This window comes from Ictidomys tridecemlineatus, chromosome 9, assembly GCF_052094955.1.
Source record: "Ictidomys tridecemlineatus isolate mIctTri1 chromosome 9, mIctTri1.hap1, whole genome shotgun sequence".
Taxonomy (NCBI): Eukaryota; Metazoa; Chordata; class Mammalia; order Rodentia; family Sciuridae; genus Ictidomys; species Ictidomys tridecemlineatus.
The window spans coordinates 67,906,338-67,919,980 of NC_135485.1; the positions used below are offsets into that span (position 1 = coordinate 67,906,338).

The 13,643-nt window shown below is 39.3% G+C and overlaps 1 protein-coding gene across 4 annotated transcripts in view; it reads left to right on the forward strand.

Annotated features, from left to right (window-relative positions):
* The window catches only part of Aff1 (ALF transcription elongation factor 1), a 188,850-nt gene extending 178,881 nt beyond the window's left edge, over nucleotides 1-9,969 (forward strand). For all 4 annotated transcript variants that reach the window (XM_005341933.5, XM_021721197.3, XM_021721199.3 and 1 more), the window contains 4 exons: nucleotides 299-370; nucleotides 777-914; nucleotides 3,284-3,507; nucleotides 4,531-9,969. In XM_005341933.5, coding sequence (XP_005341990.1) covers nucleotides 299-370; nucleotides 777-914; nucleotides 3,284-3,507; nucleotides 4,531-4,652 — 556 coding nt within the window. In that variant the 3' untranslated portion in view covers nucleotides 4,653-9,969. The remainder of the gene's footprint in view (nucleotides 1-298; nucleotides 371-776; nucleotides 915-3,283; nucleotides 3,508-4,530) is intronic.
* The last annotated feature ends 3,674 nt before the right edge of the window (nucleotides 9,970-13,643 follow it).

Below are 13,643 nucleotides of genomic sequence, written 5' to 3' on the forward strand. Positions count from 1 at the left end.
AGTTCAGCTTTCTTATCAGATGCCCTCTGGGCTCAGGTGTGTATTTACCTGCATTTCAACAGGGGACTTGGTGAGGGCACAACTGACTGCACTTGGTTTCAAGAGGCAGGAAACCATAGGTCCTGGTTTTCTGAAAGGCCTGCATTGTTGCTCACTGTTTCTGTGTGGCTGTCATGATTTCATATCTTCAGGAAAAGTCAATACAAAGAGCACTAAAATACAGTTCCAAGATGCATCTGTGCCTGGGATTTTTATACTGTCTTTGTTTAACCTAGTATATGGTTTTGTCTCCCTATAGATTCACAATGTCATTAAAATCATTCTCAGATGCCACAGCACCAACACAAGAGAAAATATTTGCTGTTTTATGGTGTGTATTTTTTTCTTTGTTAAATAGCACTAAATGTGTTTTTGTTTCTTTTGATGTTAAAACATTTTGAAATTTGATTCCTTAACCTAATGCTAGTGAGTACTTGGTTCGGGTTAATCCCACTGATGATTACTGGGAAATGGCACCTAATGCTGTTTTACTGAAGACTTGGTAAATGCTTTGGTCTTTACCAAAGCTGGTTTGAGCTGTATCTTTGCACATCTATGTCTATGCCAATATTGACTTTTGGCAATAGTCTGAACAGTGTAGATTCTTGAGGTATACAGACGGGAGCATACCCAGTGTGCTCATGAGACTTGGGTGCAACGGTTATTTTTCTGTGGTAGAGCTAGTCCTGTCGACAAGGTGATGCACATGTCACTTTAACTTCTGTTCTTGTTCACAGCATGCGTTGCCAGTCCCTTTTGAACATGGCAATGTTTCGTTGTAAAAAAGACGTAGCAATAAAGTATTCCCGTACTCTTAATGAACACTTCAAGAGTTCTTCCAAAGTGGCCCAGGCCCCTTCTCCATGCATTGCAAGGTAATTATAAATCTAATTTCAATAATTTAAGTCATTCTTAATTTACCTCTTTTGCAACTGTCTCCCTTTCCCCCTCCCTACCCCCCATGCGTGTGTGCGTGCACACACACTCACTCTTTGGCTTTTCAAAACTGAATTCTTCATCTCTGTGCTGATTTGCTCCTTAAAGGTAAATTATTAGCATATCCCTGCCGTTTGAGAATTATTTATAAACCAATATTGAGGCAGATTGGTTAACATAAAAGGTATGTTAATGGTTGATACATTTCATGACCCCCAGTGGATGCCTGAAACTGCAGATTAGTACCAAACACTCTTTATATACTATGCTTTTTCTTATACATATCTATAAAAGTTTAATTTGTAAATCAGGCACAGTAAGAGATTAGCAGTAAGGTCTGGGGGTGTGGCTCAGTGATAGAGCATTTGCCTAGTATGTGCTAGGCCCTGGGTTTGATCCCTAGCATGGCAACAACAAAGAATTAACAATATTAACTAATAATAGAATAATTATAACAATACATTGTAAATAGAAGCTATGTGAATGTGGTCTCTCTTTGGAGTCTAAGCAAGCCCATGGTTGACTGCAGTTAACTTCTGTGGAAAGCAAAATGGTGGATTAGAGGGGGTTAGAATAATTGCAAAGAACATAGAGTCTAAATTTTAGAGCTTTGAGGATCTTAGCTACGCCTAAGAACACAAAACCATGAAGGGCAGAACCAGAGCCAATGTGCTTTCTCCTTCTGTGATGTATCTTCTTGACATTTCAATAAACAAGAACTTTCCAGAACCATTTACCTTCCACTGTCTTCAGAACCCACACCAGTAATACCAATGAAGCAATTATGTCTAGCAAAATTATTTCTCTCACTTTGTGAACTGCAATTGTTTATCTGCTGTAAAACATTGAAAAAAAGAATCGTGTTCACTTGTGTTTGTAAGATGAAGGTGGGTTGTTCTGCCCTGTAGTCCTTGTCTAGTATTTTCTTTTTTAAAAAAATTTGGTCATATTCCTTGGGAAGTTCCTAGTTCTGATAGGTTTTGCTATTTTAAGAGCATCACTTAGAAGACTGCCCGATTTCCAGAAATTCTAAAGAAGAGACTACCATATGGCCTCTCAAAAAAGAGAAAGTCCTGGTTGAGAAGCAATTTCTTATTTATGAAAGCTTCACAACTCCCACTCTGAGATATTCTAAGCTAATAGGTTGTCAGTCACATTATTTTAGATAATTCCTGTGGCCATCTGCCCAGCCAGACCACCTAACCCCTGTAGCTGCTGTTGAAACAGCAGTAAACAAAGCAGACAAGAGTTGCTGCCTCAGGAAGCTCTCTCTCCAGTCCTTGAAAGTGTGTGTTCTGCCAGGCATGCTCAGGATCGTGCGGCCCACAGGGCAGATGTCACAGCGTGAAACTGCTGCTGCTGACCTCACCTTCCATCCTATAACCATTTACTTTTTATATCTGAGTGACTTCCCTGGTCTTTTCTCATTTGCTCCACGTTGAGGCACATGTTAACTGGCATGACCAGATATTTAGCCAAGGGCAGAAAAAACAGTAAGATTGAGTTTCCCAGTGTGTGACACTCCCTTCCCATTTTCCTGCAGTCTACCCACAGCAGTTCATTTGTTGATTCTGTGGGCTTCTACTCTTAGCACTTACTTGCCAGGCACTGGGGTGCATCCCAGCAACTTGAGAGAATGAGGCAGGATCATAGGTTCAAAGCCAACCTAGCGAGACCTTGTCTCAAAAATAAAAAGGGCTGGGGATGTGGCTCAGTGGTTAAGTGCCCCTGCATTCAATCCCTAGTTACCAGCCCCCCTAATCCCTTACCCCTCCCTCAAAAAGCCATTTATTGTGTTAAGTGCTAGCTGTGGAAAGATTAATAAGACATAGCCTCTGCCTCCATGGTGCTGTGACCAGATAAATGCAAAACAAAAGATAAGTTCAAAGTGGTGTCAGGAAGGCGGCCTTGTTGTATCTACAGTGATTAAAAGAGTATCAGATGCAGAGTAGGTGCTCAGTTTAGTGTTTCCTGAGGGGATGAAATGATGATGATGATGATGATGATGATGATGATGATGATGAGTGTATGTGTGTGTGTGTGTGGTCCTAGCATAAGTTGGAACTGGACATGGTAAGAAGAAGGGATTCCTCCATGGAAGAGGAGGTAGACTGTTCAAGGGCATGGGAAAGCATATTTGGAATACAGTTAGTGTGCCTAGGTCTTCTTCAACTGTATAGGAGTCACTTTAGCTATAGTTATTTTTTTGGTGGATGCACACTGAAACTTGGTGATGTAGATTGCAGTCTTCGAGATAGGAAACCTGCAATCTGGCAGGCTTTAACCATGTCTTTCTCTAACCTTCCAGAAGCACAGGCACACCATCCCCTCTGTCCCCAATGCCTTCTCCTGCCAGCTCTGCAGGGTCCCAGTCAAGTGCTGGCAGTATGGGGAGCAGTGGAAAGACTGCCACAATCAGTACTCCAGTCACCATCCAGAACATGACCTCTTCCTATGTCACCATCACATCCCATGTCCTTACCGCCTTTGATCTTTGGGAACAGGCTGAAGTCCTTGCAAGGAAGAATAAAGGTAAAGGTCTCTGGGGTGGTGATTAGTTGGGGCATGGAGGTCGGGAGGAAATGGTGTTGGTTTGTAATCTATGTTCAGTTTCTTAAAGGAAAGGAGGACACGGGTAGCTGTTTCCCTTTTCATTTTCTCCATTTTGCCTTGTTACCTACTTGCAATTCTCCCTGGAACTTTGTGGCTTAGAGCTGGATTTCTGTAGCTAGATTAGCAAGACCAAATTAGCAGTAGTTTTAGCACCTTGCCCCTTCACAAGCTCTGCTGTCATCATTTCAGTCTGAACCAAAATGCTAGCAAAAGGGCAAAGCAAATAAAGAAAGTCACGGCCGTTCCTAGGCTCAACCCATTTAAGACGGGAAGTAGCACAATCCCAGTGCTGAGTTTGTTTTCAGTTGATGTTAAGAAAAATGGTCAGCTACAACAAGAGAAATATAGCATAGTAAACGGTCTTATGACTTGTTTGGGGAAGAAGGCCCTAGGAGTAATCCAGGGTTCAGGAGCAGTAGGACCTGTAGTAGAAGAACTGGTTGGCATCAGGCCAGCTACCACTAAGTAAATGCAAACAGCAGCGAGCGCCATAACATGGCTGTGACTTCTATCTCCCCGGCTAGAGAGTAGAAGGCAGCCAGCTGGCTGTAATCTCTACTTTTCCCCACAGCCTCTTAGAGCTTTATCTGTCTTAGTAAAATAATAATACTTTTAAGGTGGTTGGGGTTGTTTTTGTTTTTGCATCCATATATCCATTGATGAAATGTATAAAATGGCTATTTTAAAACTGCCAGTCACTACCCTAGGCAGGTGTTATGCGTCCAACTCTAAAGCAAACCTGGTTCGTGGCCTTCTAGTCTAGAGGAGGGATGTGGAGAGGTAGCAGGTGATTACAGATTATGATTCTTTTTTTTTCTGAGATGAAATGCAGGGTATTGTGGGGGCATAGTTTCTGAACCTTGACTTTTTGTATTTCTATTTTAATTTGTGTGTGTGCATGTGTATTTACTAGTTTGGGGCTTTTTGTTTTTCTTTTTCCAGAATTCTTTGCTCAACTCAGCACAAAAGTATGCACCTTGGCCCTCAACAGCAGTCTGGTGGACCTGGTGCACTATATAAGACAGGGTTTTCAGCGGCTCAAACAAGTAACCAAAACACCTTAATGGAAACCCAAGTTGACTCCATGCCTTGGGGACTTTTTTTTTTTTTTTTTGCACATTGGAAGCGTAAAAAACAGTCTCGACATTTGTCTCATCAGGATATCAAACTCAAGAAGAGAAGCAGCATAAGATGGCCAGGAGGTTTGTCCACATAAACTCTCAAGAGTCGTGTTTTCATTGGGTGGACACTATGGTTACACAGAAGCAGAGATGGAGGTCAGCCCCAGAGATGATCTTGCCTTTCCTAACTACAGAATAAAAGTGCAATGTAGCCTAATGGGCATGTGAATGGTCTAGCAACATTTCTGTGGTCTTTTGTTTTTGTTTTTTCACCAGTAGGATGGATGTAAGCTGCAAGTGAAATGAGGAACAATTTCGATTCTGAAAGCAAATTCACATCATCTCAGTAGCCATACTAAGTCCATTCACAGAAGAAAATTTTTTTAAACATTGATTTTTGGTGAAGGGTTTTGTGGATGATTTGTTTTAAAAAATTTAAGTTCTGAGGGAAACTTGTTTAACAGATTCTAATGGCCATCTGTAAAATGTTAAGTTGTGAAGGACTCCACTGTACCCCACTTTCTGCCAATGAACAGTGACTTTGATAATACCAAGTATTGTCATAATGTATGAAACTGAAGGCAACCCCCTCCCATTGCCCTGTGTACTGCGCGTTCACCCCAGCTCGGATTCCTGATTGTGCTGAAATGCAACCCACGATCCACGTCACGCAACGGAGGAAGAACAAGTGCGCATGGGAGCCACCTTGAGAGTCACTTGAGGCCGACTCCTGGAGGACTTGGTGCTGCCATCCCCACTCTTGTTTCCTTGAAGGGTTCTAGCTAACAAGGTGGTCACCATTGATCGAATTCTGTATTTCCTAACTTGGGGAAGAAGGGAACAACATTTATACCTGACCAGATGGCTAACGTGCTTTTTGATTCTTGTTTTAAGTAGAGATGGAATTTGAGGTGCTGATTGGTGGTCGACAGTTATGTGGTAACTCATGTCTAACCAATTCAGTTTTGTCAGTGAAGAAAAATGATACCTACTTCTTAGAGAGGCTATATTTTTCTGCTACAAATTATTTTATATTTATAGCAAAACTAAACTTTGTGAGCCCTTGATTGCCTAGGGGAAATTGACTCCCTGAGAGAATGTGGAGATGTGGGGATTAAGTAGATTTTTAAAAAAATTGTCACCACATGCCTTCACTCCAGAGTGTTCAGACAACTAGATTTGAATAGGTTGAAGAGGGAACTGTGGCCTTCCCCTAAGTTAATGTCATACTGTCTGCATTAAACCAGGTTCGTTTTGAATGGCCTAAAATGAAAGAACACAATCAGAATTCCCACATACCCACAAGCACAGATTGCTTTTTGAAATTTTGAAGGTTGTTATTGGAAATACTCTTTTGAGTGCAGTGTTTTTAAAAGCCAGTTCTTTTTATCCCTTTTAGAAAGTAGAATTTGCTCATGTGTTAAAATTGAGGAGTGAGCTTCATCTGTGCAACTAATTGGTTTCCTTTTCTCCTGTTAGCCTGTTCTGCACCTCTACACGTTGTTCCCTACCAAGCACGTTTCATGTTTTTTGTATTTATTAGTGAAGGGAGAACCATCTTTATTTATAGTGAAGACGCCCAAGGTCTCTCTGATGAATACTAGGACTTTCTGGTTTCATAAACATGTAAAGGGATGTGTAAATGCTGGAGCCATGGCTGACTTTTCAGTTTAAATTGTGTGAAGCTGCCCCCTGGTCTGTCCTCCAGCCTGTTCTTTGATTGCTAACTAGGTTAAAGCCAGAGAATGACAGTGGAGTTAATATCTGAGCGTTAAACCTTGATGTGTGATGTGTGATCCTGATGAAGCAGTTTCCTTTACTGATGTTCTGAAGCAAAGCTATTGTTTTTTTAAACTACTAGAGAGCCTGTTGTTAAATGGACAGTAACTGCCTGGTAGGTTGTAAGGCCTGCCATTGTGTTTGCTCCTTGTATGGAGGGGACAAGGCACTAGAATCAGCGAGATCACTTACAATCCTTCTGTCTTAACTCCCCTTCCCCATCTGCTGTGTCAAGCCACCTGTCAATGGTGAAGGGTTCTGTTCTTTATGACAGGTTCTGATCTATGCGGGTTGTACCAGAGCATGTGTGAGTCTGTGGGCAAGCCACCATGCTCCCTTGACTGAAGACATTCCCAAGTGGATTTCTCAGCCAAGTGTAACAGATTGCTTTTTCAGTGGCCTTATTCTTTGTGGATTTTTTCCCTCCCTGAAATCTACATTAAAATTTTATTTGTCCCTTGGAAAAAATAATGAATCTGGATAGATCAATTTGTACTACTTTGATCATTGGATATTTCTGATTCTTACTGCAACAGTCCTTGTACCTAACAGAGAATTCCTGATGACTACCTTTTTAATAGAGTATGTAAAAGGTAGTATCTGATGAGTCCTTAATGTTCATAAGCCCTTTTTGCTGTTACAGTTGTATATAGAAATCTGAAGGATTTTTAAACCATTTGCACTTTTTCACTGCATGCTTATAATTCCCAAAGGCAAAAATTTGTACTGAGGTAGATCTTTCAAGAGGATTAGATTATAAAATTAAACCTTTGTATATGTGAAGTTCTCATGACAACAGTGATAGTGCACACTTCACAGTGAGAAAAATAGAAAAAAATAATCTTAATGAAAACAGTAAATCTTGCCTTTGCCACTACAGGGGTGTGTGTGTGTGTGTGTGTGTGTGTGTGTGTGTGTGTGTGTGTGTGTGTGTGTGTGAGAGAGAGAGAGAGAGAGAGAGAGAGAGAGACAGAGACAGAGAGAGAGAAAGACAGAATGAATAAGAATGTGGAAGAATACTGTTTTATTTTAAACGAATTGTTGAATGTTTCTGCCCTTCTGAAGATAGTGAAAATGTGAATCAACGAACCTTGGAGCCCTATTTAATAATGAAAAAGACTTTTCTGAAATCTACCAGATTATACTTGGGGTTAAGATTATGAATATACAAATGACATGGTAGCAGTGGTACAGTATGAGAGGGTTCAGCATGCAGTAATCAGGAATAAACTACAATAGGATAATTTGTTTGATATTATGATTTGATCACAATATTAAATGAGAAAAGCAACTTATTTTTTAAACAAAAAGATCTTTTTTTAAAGATCTGTTTTAGCCAAAATGTATAGCTACTTCCTTTAGACACATTGGACATTTACCTCCTTTATTCTTTACTCTTTAGTTTTAGATCTTGGGATGTTCAGCTAATCTACTCTCCCTTTCTAGCTGAAAACTTGCCTTACCTGGTACCTTACATATTAATGTTAGTAGGAGCAGGAGGTTAGTCTTGATCCCACTTTTTAAAGCAAAAAGAAAACCACTGTGTTCTCTACAACTGCTATCTCTGATGTGCAAAAGAATATGTAATCTGTACACAAATAGAGAACAAGAGCTGATTCAGTTGTATATATTTGTTGTGTCCTTGTTGACCAAACCTAATTTTGAAATAATGTTGTTTTGCCACAGCTTCAAGGTATGTTATGTGGGTCGTCTTATATCTATCTTGTGCTTTATGAAGTTTGAAGTTTATTTGTGCATATTAAGATAAATGAGTTGGTTTTATTTAGCATACTTTTAAATTCTTCCATGCCTTGTACCAGATTCTTTATTTTTTTCTTAATGATTTATTTTCCCTGACACTACAAAATACCTTTGAAAATTTTTTATCATTTCTTCTGAGACACTCTTTCCCACTGAGTAGCAGGATTTAAATTTTCCAAGACTATTTTGGGCTTCTGGTAGAAACACAGAAGTGTAGATTTTCTTACTGAAAAGTGAGTACACATTGCAGCTGTGAAGAGATGGCCAGGATCGATTATGGTGGTGCTTGCCCCCACCCCTTCTCTTGTGGATTGCCTCTTCTGGTTTTTTCCCACTGGGAAATAATGGGTATAAGGTATTTTTTTTCTGTGCCTTTATTATTTGTTTTCATGGGGAGAAGTATAATGGCAGAATAGCATGGTGCTGAGGGTCTTCCTTCACACATTACAAGTGGTATTTCTGCCATGTATTCAGTCCTCCAGTCCACAACCCAGTTATGTTTGTTTCTTGGTGGCTGAGGATGCACATCTCTTTGTGAATTGTGAGCACTAGTCATGTTCTTTAGTTCTTATTTATGATGCGTTGATCAGCACCACCTACTACTTTTCTTGAGGTGACTGTATGTTTCTTATTGTTTTGAGGGAAATCACACTTTATCCTGTCGCTGTGAGTCAGACATCATTAGGTACCATGCTGAGTAGATGTGCCCTTACTTCTACCTAAGGCGATGTCTCAGAGGGCAGGAAGGGAACCCTGCAGCTCCTCATAAGCCTATATGGAAATACATAGGCCCGGGAGGACACGGGAATAAGACCACTGACATCAAGGCTGGCCAAGCTGCACTGTCCAACCAGGTAGTGGCCAACCTAAAGGAGATGACTTGCTTTGCTTAAAAGTAGATATTTAAGCAATGCTCCTCACAGGCAGTATTAAGTTTGCCTTCTGTTCAGGCCATGACATGTATTGTTAAGCTCACTGCACATCCTCCCTTCAGACATCAAGTATACACTGTTCATGTTGGGGTGTGTGTATGTGTATGTGTGTGTGTGTGTGTGTGTCCCAAATCTTGTTTAAAAAAAATTTTTTTTCCTGAATGTGATCATGTTTGGATGTTATCTGAGCAGGGTTGCTTTTTTTTTTATTTATTACCATTATATATTATATTATATTATATATTTTTGCTTTCTTATAACTTTAGAAAAGTCAAATCTTGGTGTTAAATTGTTTAAATGAATAATTTTTCCAGTTGATAAATGAAAATCACTGGGCTATCTTTAAAGTAATAAGTTTTTCTTTAATTTCTGTGGAATAATGTGCCAGCTCTTGTCAACACAACGACTTTGTATGTAGGATAGAAAAGCAGCGATGCTCTCAATGGGAAGATGTGCAACACAAATAAGGGGAACTCCACATATTTTATCTACTTCAGCAATGGAACTGCAACTTGGGGCTTTTGTGAATAAAAGTTAGATGCCTTGTATAGTCCTTTGAAAGAGACATATGTGATCTCTGAGAGAATTATAGTTTTTTTTTTTTAGAAGAAAAATTTGCAAAAGATCTTTCCAAAGATAATGTGCCACAGATCTTTTGTTTGCTATTCTCTGTAATGAGGATTAAGTGCTGTTTTAAAAAAAAATGTAATTGATCTGTTCTTTAAATTCTTTCCTTTTCACAAGAGGAACGAGCTGTTGAAAAAATTAATAAAAATTTAGAGAAATCATTGGAGTTGAATCCTTGCTTTTACTACTTTGCCTGAATAAGGTAATTCTTAAAATTGTTATGATATTGCATCTGTGGCCAGAGTGTTTCACAGGGAATAGTGTGCTCTCTCCTTCACGGTACTTATTGCTTTTTGGGAGGATGTATATATGGTCAGAAGGTAGCTTATTCTTCTGTTGAGTTTATTCTCAAAAGCATAAGCACATACAAATTAACCGACTGGGGCTTATCCTGACATCAGGGGCCAGGTACATCAAAATAACCAAGTTTGCCTCTTTTCAAATTGTTGGGTAAACAGGTTTGTAGAATGTTGGTATTGAATCTAAAGTTTATCTGATTTTTTTCCCTCCCTTGACCCACCCTAAAGAAATCGTACTTCAGTATGGGCCATTAATCTCTGCTAGATGACACTTTTCACAAAAACTTTCCATGTAATGTCTTAGGGAACTGTAAATCTGAATAAAAGTTGTCTGGGTATGGTCATACCAATTTATTTAACCAGCCACATGGGTAGGATTGAGACTATTTCTATTCTAAGGCTATTATAAAGAATGTTCCCTGGCCGTCAAATTTGGTCAAATTTTAAACTATTTCCTTGGAATAAATTCCTAGAAGTGGATTGTGGGGTGAAGATAACATTTTATCCACACTTTATTTTGAAAAATTTCCAGCATATACAGAAAAGCAGAATAAGTAATAATATGTTTACATATATACCGCCACCTAGATTTAACAATATTTTACCTTGATTTTTAATGTAACTATGTATATTGGTGCTGAATAAGTAAGCTGAAGACATTATTTCTCCCCTTAAAAAATTCAGCATATTTGTTTGAACACTTTCCAGCGTAACCACTGTATCATTACAGCGTAAGAAAAACTTTTCAATCTCTTATAGATTCATATTCAAATTTCTCCAGTTGCCCTCAAAGTGACTTGTAGCTTAATTTTTGAACATGGATTCAGCCATGTTTTGTGTATTACTTTTGGTTATCATGTCTCTTTAGTCTGAAAACAGTCCTTGCCTCTCCCTTTTTAGTGTGATGTCCCACTTCCTGGATTTGTTTCCCCAAAGCATCCCCTTAATTCATTCCTTTATCTCCTATAGACTAGTTAGGTCTAGAAGCTTGATTGTATTTCACAAGAATCCTTCACAGGAGATGCTGTGCTTTATGCTGGGTGGAATCCAGAGTTATCAAACAAGGTTTTTCTAGGAGTGATGCTGTGCCTTGCTGATCCAGAGTCACTGGAAGCTGAGAAATGTATTTCACAGGCTTTTATTGTCAAGTTGCTAGAGAAAATTTCTTAAGTTTTCAGAGTATGTTTCCTTCATTCCTGGGTATTGTTTGGAAAATGGAAAGGGAAAACACTGAATTTGATAGGTGGAAAACGATGTTCCTGGTGTTTATTTTTAGCGCATGGGTTATTTTACCATTATTCTAGATGCAGTTTGAAGAAGCCCATCTTGGCAGATACGGAGAAAGTTGTTTTTACCTAAATCATATAATGAGTTATATATACTACAAGGAAGCATTAATGGAGGAGGAAGGTGATGCTGAGCAGTAAACATACAGATGATTCATGCAGGCTAAAGGGAGATAATTTTTAATTTACATATTCAGGATTTTGATTTTAATTAGCTTATGTATTTCTCTCCAGATATTTTCAGCTTTTATTGCTTTTGACAGTTTTTGAATTTTTAGGTAGGAAGACTTCTACCAGTGTCTGTGGTTTCTGCTGTTGGTGTTTCAATGAAGTAAGTGAAGGATCTTGGTCACTTGTGTAAGAGTTTTACTGCCGCTGAATACTGTGAGGTAAGTAGTACTCTCCCTTTGTGTCTCTCTCAGCCTTTTTATTGGAAGAGTTTAGGCATTCTTTGTGCTGCATTTGCCTAATACTTGCCAGGGTTGTTGGAAATTTAAATTGTCACAATCCAGGATACTTGTAACAGTCATCTCCTGGGTATTTAGAATCCTCAATTCTACTACTCCAAACAACTTTGAAGCCCAATGGATCTTTACCAGAACATAATCGGGGGTTTATACACTGTTACGTTGGTTGTGATTAGGTAACTGTACCGTCTGGCCTGTCTAAGGAACAGGACTCTCCAGCATTTGTGGTTTTCCGGTAGACCGCACTCAGCTGAAAGTAAGACTTCAGCTAGACACTAAGGCTCTGATAATAGAGGCCTTTGCCCTTCTAACAGACTAGAGGGCAAACCTTGAAATACTTTCCAAACAGACAATTCTATTTTAACTTTAAAAGACCACGTACCTACTCTGGATAAGTGCTTTGAGTCACCCCTCTATATTACTGGGCCCAATCCTAACATCTCTTTTACCTTATTTCATGTGTAGGAGGAAGAAACAATTATGGATTTATATATCTCCACTGCTAAGTATTTCTGTAAATTATAAGCAACAACATACACCAAAAACAAAAAAACAGGTGCACATGCACATCTTTTTCTACATGTACTCACACTAATGGACATGGAAAACTGACTAAAGAAAAATGCCTGTAATTGACTTTAGTTGCAAGTGAGGAGTCTTGAGAGGTGTGGCCTGATGGAGTGGGTTTGCAGTGGCTCCACAGACACAGCACTGAAGGAATCTGATGTACACACCTTTTGGTATTTTTATTTTCTTCTTGGTACTGGGGATTGAGCCCAGGGATGCTTTACCACTGAGCTATATCTTCAGCTCCCCCTTTTGAAGACATGGTCTTGCTAAATTGCTGATACTAGTCTCAAACTCTGAAATCTTCTTGCCTCAGCCACTCAAGTTACAGGGATTACAGGCATGGCTGTAGAGTCTTGAAAACAGGATAAATTCCCGTAGGATAGATTCCTGAAAGGGCAATTTCTGAGTCAAAAGCACAAGCCAAATTTTAAAAACAATGTTACCAAACTACCTTCCGCACCATGGATGAATTTAACATTATTTGCATCCCTTTGATGACAAATGAAGTTGACTGTTTTGTCATAAATTTATAGCGCCCCCCCCCCCAATGGAGCTGGGAATCAAATCCAGGCCTAATGCATTCTAGGCAAGCGCTCTTTCACGGAGCTATAGCCCCAGCCTCTGGCCATTTATTTTCTGATCCTATGGAATGCCTGTGTACTTAGCTCTTTTTCTATGAGATTTGCACCAAATTTCAACCAATTATTAGGCAGTCAAGCTGATGTAATGTTCTTAATCTACCACCCACTGCAGACTTCCACCTAAGATGCATACAGCAGTTCCATATTTTCCCCAAATCCTATAGGTAGTAGTAATAAGCAATCCCCAAGTTAAAACTTTCATGCATGTCACTGCTTTAGGGTCTTCACTTAAATCGTACTACATTTTCAAGGAAATGACATTCATTCTGGATAAGATGGATGCAGATTAAACCAGCAATTTTGGTAAGTTTGGGGTATGTGTGTATTGCTGTATTTTGAACTCAGGACTTCACACATGCTAGGCAAATGGTCTACCCCCAAGTTTATCTCCAGCCCGAAACTGACTATTGTGAAACCCCACCGGATGTAAATTAATTTCAGCATAGTCATCTGTCTCAGAGATAGAAAATCCATTATTAAATGTCGGTCCTGAGCTTTACTTGGATGTTTATACATTTGCTTATTTTGAATGAAGTTTAAAAAGTAAGGGAAGATTGGTTACTTGTCCTTGA